At 31.8% G+C, this 22,888-nt stretch overlaps 3 protein-coding genes across 3 annotated transcripts in view; 2 read left to right on the plus strand and 1 right to left on the minus strand.

Annotated features, from left to right (window-relative positions):
• LOC135132336 (reversion-inducing cysteine-rich protein with Kazal motifs) overlaps window positions 1–7,807 on the minus strand; it is a 137,793-nt gene extending 129,986 nt beyond the window's left edge. The window contains exon 1 of the mRNA XM_064060406.1: window positions 7,603–7,807. Within this exon, the coding sequence (XP_063916476.1) occupies window positions 7,603–7,687 (85 nt within the window). The 5' untranslated portion in view covers window positions 7,688–7,807. The remainder of the gene's footprint in view (window positions 1–7,602) is intronic.
• Window positions 7,808–15,978: 8,171 nt separating this feature from the next.
• On the plus strand, window positions 15,979–17,373 carry LOC135131733 (leucine-rich repeat protein SHOC-2-like). Its single transcript, XM_064059582.1, has one exon. It carries the CDS (start codon window positions 16,039–16,041, stop codon window positions 17,224–17,226), a length of 1,188 nt encoding a protein of 395 aa, XP_063915652.1. The 5' UTR covers window positions 15,979–16,038; the 3' UTR covers window positions 17,227–17,373.
• Window positions 17,374–18,569: 1,196 nt separating this feature from the next.
• LOC135131682 (carboxypeptidase N subunit 2-like) lies at window positions 18,570–19,472 on the plus strand. Its single transcript, XM_064059528.1, has one exon. It carries the CDS (start codon window positions 18,570–18,572, stop codon window positions 19,470–19,472), a length of 903 nt encoding a protein of 300 aa, XP_063915598.1.
• Window positions 19,473–22,888: the final 3,416 nt, after the last annotated feature.

Consider the following 22,888-nt stretch of genomic DNA (forward strand, 5'->3'; position numbering starts at 1 on the left):
CCGGACAAAAAACACTATGACTCATTGTGTAAACGAGTAAAAGTCGGTCATAAATCATCAAACAGGTCATAAATTTAATGTTTGGAATCTTCATAAAACTGAAACCGAATGAAAAAACAGCGTAAATAAACTCGTGTAGCCTTGCTTGAAACAGGCCGTGCTATTTAGTTACACAAAGCGACGGTTTTAATTGAAGAGAATACTGGGCCACCAAAACTTCCAGAGCTGACAGCATCGACTTTTCATGGGAGGATAAACTTGATCCAGTTTCGTCCCTAAAATCGATGTGTATAATCACCTCTTCAAATATTAACGTTAATGCGGTGTCGACTAACAGGCCGAGCCATTGAGGACATATAAAAATAATTAAATAATTTAAGAGCCCAGCTGGCAAGAACGTTAATTACTGCTTATTTATGACATTGTTAATTAAATAAGGGACTTCTCACTCCGTTCCAATAATATATTCTGGTCTTTTAATAACAACGGCGCCAGATACTCGGATGTTTAATTCTTATTGTGCCATTTCAGAGATACGAATGCCATTAACCACTCATCATGCATTACACCTCGTCAGGGATTATTTATTATGCAAAGCGATGGATTTTTGCGGGGGGATAGAAACCAGAAAAAACTTGTTCTTCTTTTCTAGATTGATTCTTACACGGTATTCGTTTTAGTTTTAAATTTGAAGCACTTTTTTATTTTCATATATTTATTTATATTATTTTCGTCAACTTCAAAATAAATAATAAACATAGAAATCACTGGAATAAATGATGTACTTATTTTTAGTGAAATAGAAATAGAATTCACACGAATTATTGCAGCTTCAGGGTGACAGTTGACCCTATTTCTGGAAATAATCAGAATTACAGATATATTGCTCCCGATTCTGGAAATGCCAGTCCCTCGACGCTGCTCATCACGGAATTCCACTACAAGCTTTAATAAAATTAAAAAAATATGTTTTCGGAATTATTAATTTTTAACTGAAGTTTTAAACTTCTTGAAATTGGTTTGCACATGTTGGAATTATTAGAAATTATTTGGAATTACCACGGTTCTTTGAAATTGTGTTTGTTCATTTTATTACAGTATTAATGAAAAAAAAAGTCAAAAGCGTTATGAAAGTTGAAAAAAAATAATCTTAATTAATTCTTATTAATTTTTGTATTTCATATTGAATTTTCCGAATTGTTAGAATTATTTCCCATACACTAGATTTATTGAAATTTATTTAGAACATTACAGGCATTCTTCGGAATTCGTTGAAATTCTTTTTGATCTGCGTCTTTTCTTCTGAATATTATGTTTTCGAATTACTGAAATTTTCGAATTCTTAAAATTACACTGAAATTAATGAAATATATTTAAAATTCCTTTTCATAACAGGCATTTTATTATCGGAAATAATGAACTCCTGCATTTTTTAGAAGATATGTAGTTTTCGATTTTTTCAAAGTACTGGACACTAGAATTATTAAAATTTATTTAAAATTCTTTGGAATTCCATGAGATTCTTTTCAAACATTTCAGAATTATAGTTACTCTTTTCCGAGCTCTTTTCACATTATTGTGCTGTTTGGCATATTTAGACGGAATTTCGAATTTACTTAAGAAATACTGAATTCGCGCGAATTACTAAAATTTACTGGTTTTTCAACTTTTTTAAAGGATATTTAGTTTTCGAATTCTTAAAATTATTTTGTACACTGAAATTCGCGAAATTTATTTAAATTATTTGGAATTTGTGGGAATTTTTCTAGAAGTTCCGGAATTGTAGGTACTTTCTTCAAATTATTATGCTCTTCCGCATTATTACCCGGAATTTCAGGAATTATTTTAGAATCACTGAAATTCGCTGTAATTATTAGAATTTCAATGGTTTTGGGACTATTCATAATTAGAATTATATGTATTATTCGCATCTCTGGAAAAGATCACCTCCTGGACATTTTTAGAAGATATTTAGTTTTCGAATTCTTAAAATCGTATACTGAAATTGTTTAAATTTATTAAAATTCTTTGAAATTCCCTGGAAGTCTTAAACTTCATTTGTGCATTGAAATTATTAAATTTGTTTTAAAATTCTTTGGAATTCTTTCTAGAAGTTCCGGAATTGTACGTACTTTCTTCAAATTATTATGCTCTTTCACGTTATTACCGGAGTTGGGAGAATTATATTAGAATTACTGAAACTCGCGGTAATTACTAGAATTTCAGTGGTTTGGTGACTATTCATTTTTGAAATTATATGTATTATTCGCAACTCTGGAAAAGATCAACTCCTGGACATTTATAGAAGATATTTAGTTTTCGAATTCCTAAAATCTTATACTGAAATTGTTGAAATTTATTTAAATTCTTTATAATTCCCTGGAATTCTTTTCAGAAATTCCGAAATCATACATACTCTCTTGACATTATTATGATCTTCGACATTATTACCCAGCATCTGAAGAATTACTTTACGATTTTCTGAAATTCACGGGAATTACTGCAATTTTAATGGTTTTCGAACTATGTAATCTGTTTTTTTAGAAGATATTTAGTTTTCGAACTTTTAAAATTGCTTTGTGCGTTGAAATTATTGGAATTGATTTAAAATTCTTTGGAATTCTTTCTTGAAGTTACGGAATTGTATGCACTTTCTTCAAATTATTATGCTCTTTCATGTTATTACCCGGAGTTTGAAGAATTATTTTACAATTACTGAAATTCGCGGTAATTACTAGAATTTCAATGGTTTTGGAAGTATTCATAATTGGAATTATATGTATTTATTGGCAACTTCTGGACTTTTTTGGAAGATATTTATTTTTCGAATTTTTAAAATTGTATGCTGAAATTGTTGAAATGTATTAAAATTCTTTGGAATTTCCTGGAAATCTTTTCAAAAATTCCAGAATTATACTTACTCTCTTCACAATATTATGCTCGTCGACATTATTACTCAGGATATAAAGAATTACTTTAGAGTTACTGAAATTCACGTTTTGGAACTATTCGTAATGTGGACTTTTTTTAAGAAGATATTTAGTTTTCCAATTCTTAAAATTCCTTTGTGCATTGAAATTATTGAAATTGATTTAAAATTCTTTGAAATTCCCTGGAATTCTGTTTGGAAGTTCCGGAATTATACCTTAGTTACTTTCTTCAAATTATTGCGCTCTTTCGAATTATTATCCGGAATTTGAAGAATTATTCTAAAATTACTGAAATTCGTGGGAAATACTAGACTTCTTTAGAAAATTTATAGTTATCTAGTTTTTAAAATTACGTTGTACAGTGAAATTTGCTTAAAATACTTTGGAATTCGCTGGAATTCTTTGTAAAATTTCCAGAATTATATTTACATTCTTCAGATTATTTTGCTCTTTTACATTATCCGGAATTTGAAAAATTATTTTGGAATTGCTAAAATTCGTAGGAATTACTAGAATTTCAATGGTTTTGGGGCTATTCATAATCAGAAATACATTATTGCCAACATTGGAAATCATGAACTCCTAGACTTTTTTTAGAAGATATTTAGTTTTCGAATTCTTAAAACTGTATACTGAAATAGTTGAAATCTATTTAAATTCTTTGGTATTCCCCGGAATTCTTTTCAAAAATTCCGGAATTATACTTCTTTTCTTCACATCATTATGCTCCTTGGCATTATTACCCGGAATTTGACGAATTATTGTAGAATTACTGAAATTCACCGGAATTACCCGAATTTCAATGGATTTAGAACTCTCCGCAATCTAATTTTTTTAGAGCATTTAATTTTTGAATCCTTAAAATTACTCTCTACACGGAAATGATTGAAATAGAAAAATATTTATTAATAGAATTTCAATGGTTTTAGGACTATTCATAATCAGAAATATATTATTGCCAACATTGGAAATGATCAACTCCTAGACTTTTTTTAGAAGATATGTATTTAGTTTTCGAATTCTTAAAACTGTATACTTATTGAAATAGTTGAAATTTATTTAAATTCTTTGGTATTCCCCGAAATTCTTTGCAAAAATTCAGGAATTATACTTCTTTTCTTCACATCATTATGCTCCTTGGCATTATTACCCAGAATTTGACGAATTATTGTAGAATTACTGAAATTCACCGGAATTACCCGAATTTCAATGGATTTAGAACTCTCCGCAATCTAATTTTTTTTAGAGAATTTAATTTTTGAATCCTTAAAATTACTCTCTACACGGAAATGATTGAAATAGAAAAATATTTATTAATAGAATTTCAATGGTTTTGGGACTATTCATAATCAGAAATATATTATTGCCAACATTGGAAATAATCAACTCCTAGACTTTTTTTAGAAGATATTTAGTTTTCGAATTCTTAAAACTGCATACTGAAATAGTTGAAATCTATTTAAATTCTTTGGTATTCCCCGGAATTCTTTTCAAAAATTTCGGAATTATACTTCTTTTCTTCACATTATTAATGCTCCTTGGCATTATTACCCGGAATTTGATGAATTATTGTAGAATTACTGAAATTCACCGGAATTACCCGAATTGCAATGGATTTAGAACTCTCCGCAATCTATTTTTTTTTAGAGCATTTAATTTTTGAATCCTTAAAATTACTCTCTACACGGAAATGATTGAAATAGATTTAAAATTCTTTGAAATTCTCTGGAATTCTGTTTGGAAGTTCCGGAATTATAGTTACTTTCTTCAAATTATTGCGCTCTTTCGAATTATTATCCGGAATTTGAAGAATTATTTTAGAATTACTGAAATTCGTGGGAAATATTAGACTTCTTTAGAAAATATGTAGTTATCTGGTTCTTAAAATTACGTTGTACAGTGAAATTTGCTTAAAATCCTTTGGAATTCGCTGGAATTCTTTGTAAAATTTCCAGAATTATATTTACATTCTTCAGATTATTTTGCCCTTTTACATTACCCGGAATTTGAAAAATTATTTTAAAATTACTAAAATTCGTAGGTATTAGTAGAATTTCAATGGTTTTGGGACTATTCGTAATCAGAAATATATTATTGCCAACATTTGAAATGATCAACTCCTGGACTTTTTTTAGAAGATATTTAGTTTTCGAATTCTTAAAACTGTATGTATAAATTGTTGAAATTGATTTAAATTCTTTGGAATTCTCTTCATAAATTCCGGAATTACACTTCCTTTCTTGACATTATTATGTTCCTTGGCGTTATTACCCGGAATTTGGCGAATTATTTTAGGTTTATTGGAATTCGTGGGAAATGTTAGATTTTTCTAGAAAATATTTAGTTACCTGATCCTTAAAATGACTTTGTACACTGAAATTTGTTTAAAATGCTTTGGAATTCGCTAAAATTCTTTGTAAAACTTCCGGAATTATGCTTACATTCTTCACATTATAAAGATCTTTAACATTATTACCCGGAATTTGAAAAATTATTTTAAAATTACTGAAGTTCGTGGGAATTACTAAAATTTCAATTGTTTTGGAGCTATATATGTGTGAAATTATATTATTCGCAACATTGGAAATGATCAACTCCTGGACCTTTTTTAGAAGACATTTAGTTTTCGAATTTTTAAGATTGTATACTGAAATTGTTGAAATTTATTTAAATTTTTTGGAATTCTTTCCAGAATTTCCGGAATAATACTTTCGTCACATTATTCCGCTCCTTAGCATTATTACGCGAAAAATTATTGTAGAATTACTGAAATTCGCCGGAATTACTCGAATTTTAATGGATTTGGAACTATCCGGAATCAAATTTTTTTCTAGAACTTATTTAGTTTTTCGAATTCTTAAAATTACTTTCTACACGGAAATGATTGAAATTTATTTAAAATTCTTCGAAATTCTCTAGAATTCCGTTTAGAAGTTCCGGAATTATACTTACTTTCTTTAAATTATTATGCGCTTTCGCAATATTATCCGGAATTTGAAGAATTATTTTAGAATTACTGAAATTCGTGGGAATTACTATACTTTTCTAGAAAATATTTAGTTACCTGATTCTTAAAATTACTTTGTGCACTGAAATTTCCTTAAAATCACTGGAATTCTTTGTTAAAAATCCGGCATTATACTTGCATTCTTCACATTAATATGCTCTATGACATTATCACCCGGAATTTGCCAAATTACGTCAAAATTACCGAAATCGTGGGAACCTAAAAACTTAAAAATTAATGCTTTTTTTTTAACAAATATACGAGGTGAAAAACAAAACTCTTAATTTTTAATATACTTAGGTACTAAAATTTTATGATTTTGACGTATTATTTAACATCATCATGGTTCTGTTTCAACTAGATCTATAACATCTAGATGTCTAATTGGAGAAAATATTTCTCTATCTACTTTTCGATTGTCAGAATGTGCTATAACCTATAACTAATCTTCTTATTATTTTATTGTTTTTGAATAAAATATAAAGCCATACTCAAAGATTACTCTCTGATTTCATACGCTTTATAACTATTCATGATTTCCTCATTCTCTGCAAAAATGGGTGACATCAACTTAAAAATGATTAATTCCTCAATTTATCACAAGATAATTACTTATTTAGTTGTTAGAATTTTTCGAATTCTTAAAACTACGTACTGAGGTACCGAAATTTTAATTAATTGATCATTTTTAAGGTGACATCATCTTAAAAATGATCAGTTCCCCAATTTATCACAAGATAAGTATTTATTTGGTTGTTAGAATTTTTCGAATCCTTAAAATTACGTACTGAGGTAGCGAAATTTTATGATTTTGATATTCTGCTTCCACTGTATTTAGATTGTATCGAACTGTTTGGAAAAAATATCTATCTAATTTTCGAGAGTCAGAGTGTGTTACAGAATGTAGTAAACGTTAACTTTGTTACTACTTTGTTGTATTTGAGTAAAATATGAAGCCACAGTCAAAAATTACTATGTAATTTGAGTTATCCATTATGCATTATGTAAAAATAGGATAACAATAAATTTTAGGAATACCATTTTTCAATATTACTAAGTTCATTATTCGTTTCAGAAATTTATTGAAAATATTTGCGAAGAAAGAATTCCTAAAATTGTTTGTCACTGTTTTTTTCAGAACTACATATATATAAGGAACATTTTTCAACCAAAACTAGTGATTAATTTTCTGCAGTGATGAATAGATGAATACAATTTTTTAAATGTTTCTTTATACATGTAAAATCGAGTTAATTTGTATATAAATTTGAAATTGATGTTTTTATTTCTTTTGCTTATATGTAAATATAGTCTTTAATTAAATGATTGTCATCTTTGTTTTACATAAATACCACTTTTCATTTGAATTAATAAACTGTCAGTTATACAGTCTAGGGTGCTTTGCAAATTTTTCCAGTTAAAAGTAGGAGGTACGGAATGTCATATAATGACTGTCACGTCAAAGTAGGCGTTATTTTTGCCGCCTTGTCGAAACGGCAATTATAATCAACTTGTCACTTTGACGTTACGTCCATCTATGCCTAAAAGTCAACGTTACGATGCGAGTGTGCAGCAAATTTGACCACTTTTTGAAATTTCCAATGACAAATTTCTTTCAACTCTGATTTTCAGCGCACGACGTTCGAAACTTTTTCATCGACTCACCTTGTGCAGATATCCCGTCACAAGCCACAATCAAATAGATAAAAACGCAAAAAACGGCACTTTCGTAAGTCTGAACCGACATCATGGTAAAGCACGTGAACGCGCGTTTGCAGGGGAAACCGTCACACACTCATATCGACGACTGTTGAGCGACTGAATTTCTAAAAGTAAACAAGAAGAGACAGAAGTCGTGAGCTGGTGGGATGCCGAGAGCTGGTATTCAAATGCAGTGGTGGAGCGGGGAGAATCCTGATTCAAAACCACCCACAAGTGCGAATAACAACCAGAATGTTAATAAATAAACTTTTTTTAGTGGCGCTTTATACGGCTTGTCATGTTGCAAAATTTCTTTATTGAACAATAAAAAATGGCTGTTGCGAGTTTGGCAACCTGTTGCCGGATGTTTTTATTTTTAGGGATTGCACTTGACTTTTGAACATTGTTGGAGCTGTCGGAGGTTCGATAGTGAACTATGTGACAATGTACGTTTTAAATACGAGAACGGGTCTGCGGTAACAACGTGGTGCCTGGGGGCATAAAACAACAAAGAAATATAATTGTAGTTTATTTTATGTGACAATATCTTATGTACATAATTTTACATAATTATTTTTATTTACATAGCTTGTAATTTGCATTGACAGTTGGACGGCTCTGTGGTATGAACAGTGATTTAAATTAAAATTTTGCTTGGTTTATCACTAGCGTTATTTATGTGACGACTACTTAAATAACCCTATATATCACACGGATATTTCTAGGTGTCAAATCAACAGACTTTATAATTGTTAAAATTATTTTTAGACCCCACCACTAACCCGGAAATGACCGCCACTCAGATAAGATTTCTATTAAGTAATGATATGCAACTTTTGAGAGAGCAAAAAAAACACCATTCGAGGCAGCTATGGTTTTTGAAGATTCTATTAAAGACAAACCTTCAAAAATCAAGTGTAGCGTGACTACCGACTAGGCTCCCATCTCTTGAAAAACTACCTGCACTACTCTGATCTACTTGTGCTAACCTACTCTGACTAATATGATCAGACTGTTCGTGAAACTTACGAACAATATAACATGTTTTGACCACACAACTTTTTGAATTTTGACAGTTATTAAATTGTAAATGAAAATGAAACAAACGGGCTGAAAGAAGAAAACTCTGTGGAAGAAATATTTAAAAAGCACTAGAGAACGTCAAAAGTAGATGACGAAATATTAACTAGATGAAAAGATTATTACTATAATCCGAAAACAAAGAGACAGACAGACAAACAAACAACACAGTCACGGGATTCAGAGATTTTTTTTCTAATTACTTCAAAAACAAGACAAAAGATTCCCGAAATTGTTACAAATTATGTACTTCAAAAACCAAACACAAGGGGTTCTTGAGATTCTTTCAAACTACTTTAAACCCAAAACAAAAGGGGTCCCCAAGATTCTTTCTAACTACTTCAAAAACCAGAGACAAAAGGTTCGCGAGACTTTTTCAAACTCTGTACTTAAAATTATTAGATTATTTTAAACCACTTGCAAAACCAGACATGATGGATCCCCGAAATTTTTTTAGACTACTCAAAATAAAAAAGGTCCATAAAATTCTTTCAAACTACTTCAAAAACAAAACAAAAGAGATTCCCGATATTCTTTGAAACTACTTTAAAAACTAGACACAAGATGCCTTGGAGATTCTTTCAAAATACTTCAAAAGCAAAACAAAACAGGTCCCCGCGATTCCCTCATACTTCAAAAACTAGAGACAAAAATTCCCGAGATTCTTACAAACTACAAGTACATCAAAAATCGGACACAAGGGATCCCTGAGATCCTTTCAAACTACTTCAAAAAAAAAAAAACACACACGGAATCCCCGAGATTCCTTCAAACTAGTTCAAAAACAAAACATAAAGGGTACCCAAGATTTTTTTAAAACTGCTTCAAAAACCAGGCACAAAGAATACCCAAGATTTTTTCAAACTACACAAACAAAACAAAACAGGTCCCCGAGATTTCTTCAAAATAACTTTCTTCCAAAACAAAAGTGTCCCCAAGAATTTTTCGAACTACTTCAAAAACCAGGTATAAAGAATCTCCAAGATTTTTTCAAACTACTTCAAAAACAAAAGAAATAGGTTGCCAAGATTCTTTCAAACTACTTAAACATCAAACAAAAGAAATCTCCGAGATTCCTTCAAACTTCTTTAAAATCCAGAGACAAAAATTCTTGAGATTCTTACAAACTACTTCAAAATCCGTACACAAGGGATCCTCGAAATTCTTTCAAACTACTTCAAAAACCAGGTATAAAGGACACCCAAGATTCTTTCATAATACTTCAAAAACAAAACTAAGGGAGTTCTGGGGATTCTTTGAAACTACTCGTACTTTAAAAACCAGATACAAGGGGTTTTAAGATTCGTTCCAACTACTTCTAAAACAAATCAAAAGGGGTCCACAAGATTCCTTCAAATTACCTCAAAAACCAAACACAAGATGCCCTCGGGATTCTTTCAAACTACTTCAAAAATAAAACCGAAGTGGTTCCCGAGATTCCTTGAAATTACTTTAAAAAAAAAGACAACGGATCCTCAAGATTCTTTCAAAAGAAAAGTGTCCCCGAAATTCTTTCAAAACTACTTCAAAAACCAGACACAAAGAATACCCAAAAGCCTTTCAAATTACTTCAGAAACAAAACTAAGGGGGTTCTGGAGATTCTTTGAAACTACTTCAAAAACCAGGCACAAGGGATTCCTAAGAATTTTTCCATATACTTAAAAAACTAGACATAAGGAATCTCCAAAATTTTTCAAACTACTTCAAAAACAAAAGAAATCAATTGCCAAGATTCTTTCAAACTACTTCAAAAGCCAAACACAATGAATTCCCGAGATTCTTTCAAACTACTTAAAAGTCAAAACAAAAGAAGTCCCCGAGATACTTTCAAACTTCTTTAAAAACCAGAGACAAAAATTCCCGAGGTTCTTACAAACTATTTCAAAAATCGTACACAAGGGATCCCCGAAAATTTTTTCAAACTACTTCAAAAACAAAACATAAAAAGTCCCTAAGATTCTTTTAAAACTACTTCAAAAACCAGACACAGTGGATTCCAGAGATTCTTTTAAACTACTTCAAAAACAAAATCAAAGGACTTTACGAGATTCCTTCAAACTACTTCAAAAACCATACACAAAATGTTTCCAAGATTCTTACAATCTACTTCAATAACTAGCCACTCAGGATACCCAAGATTCTTTCAAAATACTTCAAAAAAAAAACAAAAGAGGTCCCCGAGATTCCTTCAAACTACATACTCCAAAAACTAAAGACAAAAATTCCCGAGATTCTTTCAAACTACTTCAAAAATAAAACAAAAAGAGTCCCCGAGATTCCTTCAAACTACTTCAAAAACAAAACAAAGGATACCCAAGATTTTTTTAAAACTACTTCAAAAACCAGGCACAAAGAATACCCAAGATTCTTTCAAACTACGTCAAAAACAAAACAAAACAGGTCCCCGAGATTTCTTCAAAATAACTTAAAAAAAACAACGAATCCTCAAGATTCTTCCAAAACAAAAGTGGTCCCAAGAATTTTTCCAACTACTTCAAAAACCAGGCATAAAAAATCTCCAATATTTTTTCAAACTACTGCAAAAACAAAAGAAATAGATTGCCAAGATTCCTTCAAACTAATTCAAAAGCCAAACACAATCAATCCCCGAGATTCTTTCAAACTACTTAAAAATCAAAATAAAAGAAGTCCCCTAGATTTCTTCAAACTTCTTTAAAATCCAGAGACAAAAATTCCCGAGATTCTTACAAACTACTTCAAAAACCGTGCACAAGGGATCCCCGAAATTCTTTCAAACTACTTCAGAAACAAAACATAAAGGGTCCCCAAGATTCTTTTAAAACTACTTCAAAAACCAGGCATAAAGGATACCAGGGGTTTTAAGATTCGTTCCAACTACTTCTAAAACAAAACAAAAGGGGTCCACGAGATTCCTTCAAATTACTTCAAAAGCTAAACACAAGATGCCCTCGAGATTATTTCAAACTACTTCAAAAACAAAACAAAAGTGGTTCCCGAGATTCCTTCAAATTACTTAAAAAAAAGACAACGAATCCTCAAGATTCTTTCAAAACAAATGTATCCCCGAAGTTCTTTCAAACTACTTACTTCAAAAACCAGGCACAAGGGATCCCCAAGAATTTTTTCAACTACTTCAAAGACCAAGCATAAGCAATTCCCAAGATTCTTTCAAAACTACTTCAAAAACCAGACACAAAGAATACCCAAGACTCTTTCAAATTACTTCAGAAACAAAACTAAGGGGGTTCTAAAGATTGTTTGAAACTTCTTTAAAAACCAGACACAAGGGGTTCCAAGATTCTTTCAAACTACTTCTAAAACAAAACAAAAGAGGTACCCCAGATTTATTCAAATTGCTTAAAAAAAGACGAGGGATCTCCAAAATTCTTTCAAACTACGGCAAGAACAAAACAAAAGTGATTCAGAGATTCTTTTAAACTGATTCAAAAACCAGGAGCAAGAGGCCCTCGAGATTCTTTCAAACTACTTCAAAAACAAAACAAAAAAGATCCCCGAGATTCCTTCAAATTAATTTAAAAAAATAGATAAGGATTTCTCAAGATTCTTTCAAAACAAAAGTGTTCCCGAAATTTGTTCAAACTACCTACTTCAAAAACCAGGCACAAGGGATTCCTAAGAATTTTTCCACATACTTAAAAAACTAGATATAAGGAATCTCCAAGATTTTTCAAACTACTTCAAAAACAAAACAAACAGATTCCTAAGGTTCTTTCAAACGACTTCAAAAGCCAGATACAAGGGATTCCCGAGATTCCTTCAAACTACTTCAAAAACAAAACACAAAGGGTCCCCGAGATTCTTTCAAAACTACTTCAAAAACAAGGCACAAAGGCTACCCAAAATTCTTTCAAACTACTTCAAAAACTAAACTGCTTTGATGATTTTCATTCGGTTTTTGAAGATTTTTGGTATCTGTTGATGGTTGTTTGATGTTTTTATTTTTGATGTTTTTTTTGGTGGTTTCACATAAAATTCAGTCAAAACGTGAACAAAAACATAATTTCTAAACAAAGTTTGATGTTTTTTGATGTTTTATTTTTCTTTTTTAATGCTCTTTGTTTCTTGCTTTTTATGCTGTTTGGTGTCTGTTGGTGCTTGTTTAATTGTATATTTTTTGATGGGTTTTTGGTATTTTCACATAAAATTCAACTCAGGTCAACCGAGGACTAGACGATGACAATCGACATGTGCCAAGTACGACACTACCCGAGATCAGCTCAACAGAGGATAAGACGATGACCGACCTCAGAGATCAATGAACGATCGATAAAAAGTAATGGGGCTGCTGGACCAGTTTGACCTCATTTGACCTGGTCTAGAAGCCCCACTATATAACTACACAAGAGCCCCCCCCCCATTATTTCAAATTACTTCCAAACCAAAACAAAAGGGGGTTCCTAGATTTTTTCAAACTACTTCAACACGAGGCAAGGAATTCCCGAGATACTTTCAAACTACTTCAAAAACCAGACACAAGCGATCCTGAAGATGCTTTAAAACTACTTCAAAACCAAAATAAAAGAGGTCCCCGAAACTCTTTCAAACTACTTCAAATATCAGACACAAAAGATCTCGGAGATTCTTTCAAACTACATCAAAAACAATACACAATGGGTTGTGGAGATTCTTTCATTTTACTTTATTTTAAAAAACACAAGAAGTCCCCGAGATTTGTTTAAACTACTTCAAAAACAAAACAAAATGGGTGCCAGCAATTTCTTTAAGCTACTTAAAAACCAAGCACAAGAGATTTTCGGAGATTTAAAACTATTTCAAAAATCTGGCACAAAGGGTCTCCGATATTCTTTCAAACTACTTGCCACACCAAAACAAAAGAGGTCTCCGAGATTCTTTTAAACTACTTCAATAACCAGACGCAAGAAGTGCCCGAGATTCTTTCAAACTATTTTAAAAACAAAAGCGGTTCCCGAAATTCTTTCAAATTATTTCAGAAACAAGACAAGGAATCCCAAGATTCTTTCAAACTACTTCAAATACCAGACACAAGGAGTCTCCGAGATTGTTTTAAACCTACTTCAAAAACAAAACACAAGAGGTCCTCGAGATTCCTGCATGTACTCCAGAAATAAAATATATACAAACGGTCCCCGAGATTCTTTCAAATTACTTTAAAGACAAAAAACAAGAGCAGGGGCTGTCTGGAAATCGCCGATCCGAATTTTTCCCGCGCAGGTCCCATCCGCCCCTGAAAACTATAGAAAGACATGAAACAGAAGAACAAAATAATGAAAAAGAGGAAATCAAATTACAAGAAGTGGAAAGTATATTAAATGCAGTCCAAATAAGCGAAGTACAATCAAAGAAATCTAGTTTCGCCAACGCCAACATTGAAGCTGAAAACTAAATCATAGCTTACGAAATTGAAATACTGTGGAAGCTAGAGAAAAACTGGAACAGTGATGCTCCATCATACCCAAGCATGAAGATATTGTTATGCATCCTGTCATGGACTAAAGTAGGACTGGTTGCCTACCGTTAAACTGTTTAGTTATATCACAGTATTGATATCTATACTGTGGTTATATTGCACAAAATGTTGGTTAGGCGGACATGCACAAAATAACATGTCGAGGTAAGGAACTTATCACTTATCACATTTTATTACAAAATATATACAAATTTATTTGTTCCTACATTATTATTGATTGTGTGAAGATGGAGACGAAGGTTCTAACAGCGACTGCGTCTCCTGATCTTTTGCTTCTCTACAATAAAAAATAACAAATTAAATAGAATATAACGGAAGTCTGTAATGTAATAAAAGTGACATTTCAGGAGTATCATTTCAAGTGTTCCAGCATTGCGTTAATATAGTTTCGTATAGGCAACCCAATTAACACACATTATTTTGTCAGTAAATACTGAAAGCACCGGCTGACAATTACTAAATTATTGGCAGCAATGTTAGCATGCTAAAACGAATCAGAATTTGATATTTGCCGAGTTAATGACTAAAATTTAAATTAAAATCATGTATGCAGCCATAAAATTTTAAATATGTTGCCAACCTGACAACAAAAATTAGAAACATTATTTATTAGTCACTCAGTAATAAAATCAAACGAACCAGTCTGCTTAACACATTTGAAAATATATCAACTAAAATACCCGCAACAATTCTCACTGCTCTCTTTTGTAATTTAAACAAATTGAAAGATGACGAGATCCCCAAATTAATAGCAAACTATAAATTGAATAATCGTCTTCAAGGTCTACGTCTATAGTCGGAGACGTTTGCATGTCTCAAAACCCTAATTTAAATTCCAAAATTTTGACAGTGTCGTAGTAGAGGTGGGACGGGTAGTAACTATTCGTTACAAAGTATTCGGTACACGATGAGACCCGAACTACCGAGTACCGAAGTTGAAAAGTAATCGTTACTATTCGTCAATGATTACTGATCATTTCATGATTTCGAGTATGCATTCTGGACTCAAATACTAAGGAATCGAGAACCGATTGCCGAAATACCGAGAACTACCGACCTCCTAAATCTATAAATCAAATACCCTTACTTTTATTTACTAACACTTCGCTTTCAAGTTGAGTTGAATGTTGAATATAGAAAAAGGAATAAGTTAAAAATAATGCGGCCTTTTGTTAGTTCGGGCCTTCGGGCTTAACTCTTGATTACTCTCTAACAAAAATTTAATGAAGTAACTAAAGTTACTAAATAATAATAGATTTATAAAGTGAGTTTTTTGTTTTTGTTTTTTTTTTTATTCTATGTAATACATATTATTTGATTTATTTTTGTATTTTTTACGATTTAAATATATTTTTTTTATCATTTCATAAATTATTAGATATTTTCATACCGCAATAAAACCAAACCAAAGCGAGTTTCACTGAGTAATCAATACCCGAAGTAACGATTATAAATAACGATTACTTTTTTAAAAAGTAACGAATACGTACGAGTACACCAAAGTAACGATATTTCCCATCTCTATGTCGTAGTTTAAGTTTTAAAAGCGTTGCATTGCAATATTCTCAATATTTGCTAATCAGGTAAATAAATATATTAACATTATTGTGCGATCTTGAGATTTACAAATGTCGCTGATAGTATACCTACCTATTTAAACAAAAGCGAATTTATTTAACACTTCCATAAAATGTAGCAAATATGTATAATATCACAAACGACTAAATATAGCCTAAAAAATTAAAAGTTATTTTAGACACCGTTGATAGTATTTTCCCGACGGGTGTAAGGTCATTAGTTATCGGAATTACCCAACAACTTAGTGTCACTAAAACCGCAGCTCATCATCCACCGAATTTATTGCAAAATGTTTCTGTTCCAAGTTGGTTTGTTAGCTCTATTGTGTTTTGTAAATATCCAGTTGATAAATAGCTCCTGCCAAAACTCCTTTGTTGTGATATGTGACAATTTATCAGATGTTCCGTACAACCCAAAGAGGAAAACATGGAGTGAACTACTAATTCAACAAAAAGACTACAATGACGATAAACCTCGCTACACATTAACATCGCTACAACTAAACCGCGACCTATCCAATTTAAAGTGGTTAATAATCATCCAACAGTTATCACAAATACAAAAGAATGCCTTTACTTACTGCAAAAATTTACAACAACTGATTCTCTATGGAAACAACTTGCCAACTATAAAAAAACAAACGTTTGTTGGCTTTCGGAATTTACTGAAACTAGCTCTGGAGAACAACAATATTGACCACCTGGAAAAGAACGCTTTTGTTTTATCAACAATTGAAGTGCTCGATCTCTCCTATAATCAGATACAATTACTACCAACAGATTTGTTTAAAAAATGTAAAATAACTACATTAAAAATCACTAACAACAGACTGTGGAATGTAGAATTATATTCCCTCCCACGAGATTTGAAGAATCTTCATTTGGACGGTAACAGTTTGAATTCTCTACCGCAAGAAATCAACAACCTTAAACAACTGGAGGAACTTACAGTCAGCAACAACAAGCTGGACAACGTTCCAAATCTCGATCAACTTACGTCACTAAAAAAGCTCGATCTTTCTTTCAACGGGATTCAAACAGTCAGTTCAGAGTTCAACAGTTTACGAAACTTAAAATATCTGGATTTGAGCAGCAATAAAATAGAAAAGTTTATTTTCACCGCACCGTTTATTCAGAATATTAAAGATCAGTTCTTCCTACTGCTGGCTCACAATAAGTTAAGAAATCTAGATTTACGTAGGATACAGAATACAGAAATCACTACAACACTGTTCGGAAATCCCTGGAATTGCAAATGCATGGACGCAATTTTTCAACTGATTCGCAACCACAATATCACCACAACAGCGTGTGATTCCCGGATTTTTGCTGCTGGAAAAAATCCATACTGCATAGTTGATGATAATCCCTCTTGTTCTGAAGAAAAGATTCCGAATTATGTGTTGGACAATTTCGTAAAGGCTTGCAACGACAGCATCTGCGATATATTTAACGATATAGACATTTTTGTTAAATAAGTACACTATAAAAATATTAGGTCTTATTCTGTAACAATGAATGTTCTAGGATTTATTAGTGACCCTTCATTTTTATCGTAAATTAAAACCTCAAATGCTTTAGCTTTTTCCATTCTGTTCTTATGGGCAAAATAAAAATAAACTTGTTCTACTCTAAATGATGCAACTTGACCAATTTTCAAAATTCCTTGATGCATGACACGTCCAATATTTAGTGCTCCTTTGTTACCAACATGGTCGTATCCTCCCACAACTGCGTGTTTATTGATGGTATCTACATGGAACGACGTCCATGTTGTCGATAACCAACTAAAATTGTCCTTATGTTGGGTACATAGAATCTAAAACTTAAATTCTAGTGCCGCGGTCATAATTTTGACAGTTTGTATACCTTAACAATATAATCACGTTTTTTTACACCATAGCAAGCTACATCTACTTGTGTTGTTCCTGGTATTATCTGACCAATAAAAAGACCATGTCCATGAACATATACTTGCCCAATGTAAGTATCATTTCCATTTATGTCTGTACCACCTGGAAATGCATCGAATGGAACTACGCCATTGTAGTCCCTCCAGTAATAATCTAAGAACGGAAAATTTGGATGATGTTCACAATGCGTTTGAGTCAGAGTACTTACCCACGTCTTGACATTTAGCATCATTCAAAGTAAGCAAGATAATTCCTGAAATTATTATACTAAAACTTTTCATAACGACACCGTTTTAGACTTCGTTTTGGTTCATTCTGTTATGAAAAGATCTCGTGTTGTAATTTCGTCTCATGACACCAATCTTCAGTCAATTTTTCATAGCTTTGAAGCATTATCGGTAGCACGGTTTATCCACTCTTATCAATTCCTTGACCTGTATATATTATTAAATATAATTTTACAATTCCATCTGTTACAGATATAACGATTGCAGTGTGCCACCTTTCCATATATTATTTTGACTCAAACAGAGCCAGTCCATTAATATTCATTAATCCTGTCTAAATTTTTACATTTAGATTATGAACACTCTATAAACACTGATTAGATATTTTGGTGTCTCATGACAAACATGACCCTTTATTTTAAAATAAATCACACTACATTGTAATCACAGAACTAAAGAACATCGACAATAATGTTCCTAAAAGTTATTTTTTTCTTAATTTTTACCAATCTGCTTAAGGTAAACGTTGTGTCTTGTGCATGTGTAGATTCGTTTATGGTGATATGTACCTCACTTGAAGACGTTATGGCATTAAGCGAAAAGTACTTTTGGACGGAACTGTTAATCCAGAACACAATAGGAATATTTCATGTAAACCTAACAAAAAGTAATTTAAACAATATGCCACATTTAAGACGACTGATTATTGTAAATCACCTGAACAAAATTGAACCACTATTTTTTGGCCAGTTTGAGTTGATAACACGTATCACACTGTATGATAACGAGCTGAAAACTCTAGAGGCAAACACGTTTACAAGACTGGAAAGGTTAGAAGAACTGGATTTGAGAAACAATGCTATCGAACACATGGAAAGTTTAAGTGTATCGTTTTGCAAAATTGACACTGTTGATTTATCACATAACAGTCTGCGAATCCTAATCAACGACATTTTCAAGGGTTCTGTTGTTAGGAAGTTGGTGATAACACACAACAAACTCTTGGACATACAACATAATGCGATGCCTTTTCATTTGAAAGTTTTAAATTTAAATTACAACGAATTTCAAACTTTTTCGTTATCAAAGTTAAAGCGGACAGAAAGTGTTACAGATGTCAAACTTAGTCACAACAAACTATATACAGTCGAAGTATTTCATATTTCCAACAAGATAGAAGCTTTAGATGTATCCTTCAACAATTTATACACGTTTCCTATAACTCCATCCATGCTTAGAAACCGACACAATATAAAATTTATTTCGTTAGCTTACAATCGTCTAAGATCTTTTGATGTGGATGTATTTAAGGGGAGTGGTATTGATTTTACAGTAATGGGCAATCCTTGGAACTGCAAATGTGCAAACAAATTAATAAAGGTTTTCAATAACTCTACGTCCATGATTCGCCAAAGTTTGTGTGACAAAAAATTTCTGCAAAGTGGAGCAGCGCCATATTGCATTATGGGAACAATGTGGTATAATGAAGACTGTCCCAAAGTAGAAATTTTTCCAGAAGAGTATTTTCATCATTTCCAGAGTGCGTTGCCTAAAAGTGATGACTGTTATTCATGGCCTCCTTGAGTTTAATAGAAAGTGGACTATTTCCAGAAGTTAACCACCTGTTAGTCCTATCAAAAAATATGTTGTTATTTGGGTTACTAAGTAAATTAAAGATATTGATTTGCTTTTTGCGTTAAATTTCTATCCTTCGCCGAAAATATTCGGAAAATACAGACTGTTTTTGTTTGAAAATATCAGTGACGTAATAGCACAACGTCATCAGTAAAAAAAGTAAGTACATAAATGAGCAGAAGACATCTGCATAGATAACACATCTGTTCTTAGCACTGAAATGTAAATCATTAATATGTATCAAGAAAAATGAGGAAGGTAATACTGATCTCTGCAGTACCATGGATTAAATACTTTTTTATTATTGTTATGCTGTCACTACTAATTCCATTTTATAATTATGTTGACATTTATACATCTACATTATGAACACTTTATAAACACTAATTAGATAATAGATATTTTGTAATGCTGTCTCATGACCCTCACTTTTAAGATAAATCGTACTACATTGTAATCACAGAACTACATAACATCAACAATAATGTTTCTAACAGTTATTTCTTTTTTAATTTTTACCAACTTATTTAAGGTAAACGTTGTGTCTTGTGTATGTGAAGATTCGTTCATGGTGATATGTAACTCCCTTGAAGACGTTATGGCATCAAGTGAAAGGTACTTTTGGACGGAACTATTAATCCAAAACACTATAGGAGTATTTCATCTAAGCTTAACAAAACGTAATCTAAATAACATCCCACATTTACGACGACTGATTATTGTAAATCACGTGAACAAAATTGAGCCATTATTTTTTGACCAGTTTGAGTCAATAACACGTATCACTCTGTATGATAACGACCTGAAAACTCTAGAAGCGAAAACGTTTACAAAACTGGAAAAACTAGAAGAACTAGATCTGAGGAACAATGCTATCGAACACATGGAAAGTTTAAGTATATCGTTTTGTAAAATTGACACTGTCGATTTATCCCATAATAGCCTGCAAACTCTAATCAGCGAAATTTTCCAGGGTTCTGTTATTAAAAAACTGGTGATAACGCACAACAAACTCTCGAAAATAGAGGGTAATGCGATGCCTTTGGGTTTACAATTTTTAAATTTAGAGTACAACGAATTTCAAAGTTTCTCGTTACCAGATTTAAATAGGACCTCGACGGTTACAGATCTTAAACTTAGTCACAATAAACTATATACAGTCGATGTATTTCATCTTTACAGCAGCATAGAAACATTAGATCTATCTTTCAATAATTTATACACATTTGATATAGATCTGCATGTGATAAGAAATCGAAGGATAATAAAATGTATTTCGTTAGCTTATAATCGCCTAAGATCTTTTGATCTGGATGTTATTAAGCTCAGTCAAATTGAGTTTGGACTAATGGGCAATCCTTGGAACTGTAAATGTGCAAATAAAATGATAAACATTTTTTATAATTCTACGTCTACGATTCGTTTAGGATACTGCGACAAAAAATTTCTGGAAAGTGGAACAGGACCATATTGTATGATAGGTCCAATTTTGTATTACAAAGACTGTCCCGAAGAAGAAGTTTTTCCAGAAGAGTATTTTCATGAATTCCAGAGTGCGTTACCTAAAAGTGATTATTGTTTTTCCTTGAAGTCATTCAACTGCGTTGATGCCTCTTGGGTTTAACAAAAATTTGTTGTTCTGGAAAATATTGTATATAAATTGCCTTACTGAACTATTTTTTTAACTGAATTAAAATGAAAACTTATTGTTATCACATTACTAGTATACCTTTATGAACAGCTTATATATAGTTAATTTTGACAATTACCCAATTCGTTGATAAAAGGTTACCAATGTCAAGTTGATATTTTACCAAAAATAAACCAGAAATTAGAACCATGTTTCTGTTTAAACAATTTCTTTTACTTTCCGCCTGTGCCATAAGTATAAAATTAGTGACACCTAAGTGTAAAAATTCTTACGTAGTGACCTGTGAATCAATTCACGACGTTCGTTTCGACGGCAATCGCTTTTTTTGGCGTGAATTATTAATTCAACCCAGCAATGAATCCTACAAATACACTTTAACCCGGAAAATTTTCAAGGATCTAGGATTGGTACGACTGAAACGCCTATCCATCGTTAGACAAGTCGAAAAGGTGCACTCTTTTTTATTCGTCCGTGATATGTCTAGCTTAAGCGATCTAACTCTGTATGGAAACAATCTGACTACTATCAGGAAAAATGCATTAGAGAATATCTCTCTTAAAAGTGTACACCTCAAGAAGAACAATGTGAGGCGTATAAGAAGATTTGGATTTTCTTCGTGCAGTTTTTACGAAGTTGATTTATCTTATAACAACCTAAACGGTCTTTCCACTGACTCTTTTTACAGATGTCGTATTGTTAAATTAGTTATTAAACATAACAGTTTGTCCAACATTCGTAATTATTCGCTGCCTGTTAGTTTGAATTTTCTTAATTTAGATTATAATAAATTTGAAACATTTACACTTGGAGCTCAGCACGCTTTCACAATAATTCAATTAAGCCTTAGCCACAATAAATTAAAACACCTCAATATAGATTCACTGTATATGTTACAATTTTTAGATTTATCTTTTAACAAAATTAGTTCGATCACTACCGAATTTAAAAATTTAACAAAACTTACTCGGTTGAAACTAGACAACAACCATATTGTCAAATTTTCTTTTGCTTCATTTCTAAAAAATGATAAACACTTGTTGTTGTCTTTAGCAAACAACCAACTCAGACGTTTGAATCTAGAACCAATTAAATCCTCAGCTACGAATATAACTTTCATTTTACATGGTAATCCTTGGAACTGTCAATGCTTCGACAAAATGGCTCGCATCTTACACAATTCTACACTATTGCTTCGACAAGCTATGTGTGATATGGAAGTTTTTACCACAGGAGTGCTTCCATACTGTGTTGTACTAAAATCCTACCGTGACAAATGTACTGACGATCGTCTTCCTAGAAAGTTGCTCGACAATTTTAGGAAGTCTTCATCAAAGAAAGATTTTTGTCAATCTACTTTTTACTATAAACAAATTGCCCTTGTTAAATTATATGATTGATAATTATAGGCATTTTAGTTTACCAATAAAACTTGTATCAAAATTTACACCTTCTTTTATTATTATAAAATTTGATACGTCAGTGATAAGTTTTGGTTAATACGAAGATTAAGACCAGGTAATAACAGTTATTGGTCAATAAGAGATCGTTTATAAATTTCTAATTTCTAATTGAAGACTGAAAAGTTCGAACACGAAAACGTTTTTGTGCAAATCGATTTAAACTTTCTGAAATTATAGCTCGAGCATTAGTCGAGTCCTGAGCTAACGATCATGGGTAAAGTACAGTTTGAGGAGCCTTTGCAGTTCCTACATGT

This window comes from Zophobas morio, unplaced genomic scaffold (genome assembly GCF_036711695.1).
Source record: "Zophobas morio isolate AGI-343-1 ecotype UQ-CSIRO unplaced genomic scaffold, CSIRO_AGI_Zmor_V1 ptg000021l, whole genome shotgun sequence".
Classification (NCBI taxonomy): domain Eukaryota; kingdom Metazoa; phylum Arthropoda; class Insecta; order Coleoptera; family Tenebrionidae; genus Zophobas; species Zophobas morio.

Coding starts and splice junctions, on each gene's coding strand:
- LOC135131682 (XM_064059528.1), top strand. CDS start 18,570: ATGCCACATTTAAGACGACTGATTATTGTAAATCACCTGAACAAAATT.
- LOC135131733 (XM_064059582.1), top strand. CDS start 16,039: ATGTTTCTGTTCCAAGTTGGTTTGTTAGCTCTATTGTGTTTTGTAAAT.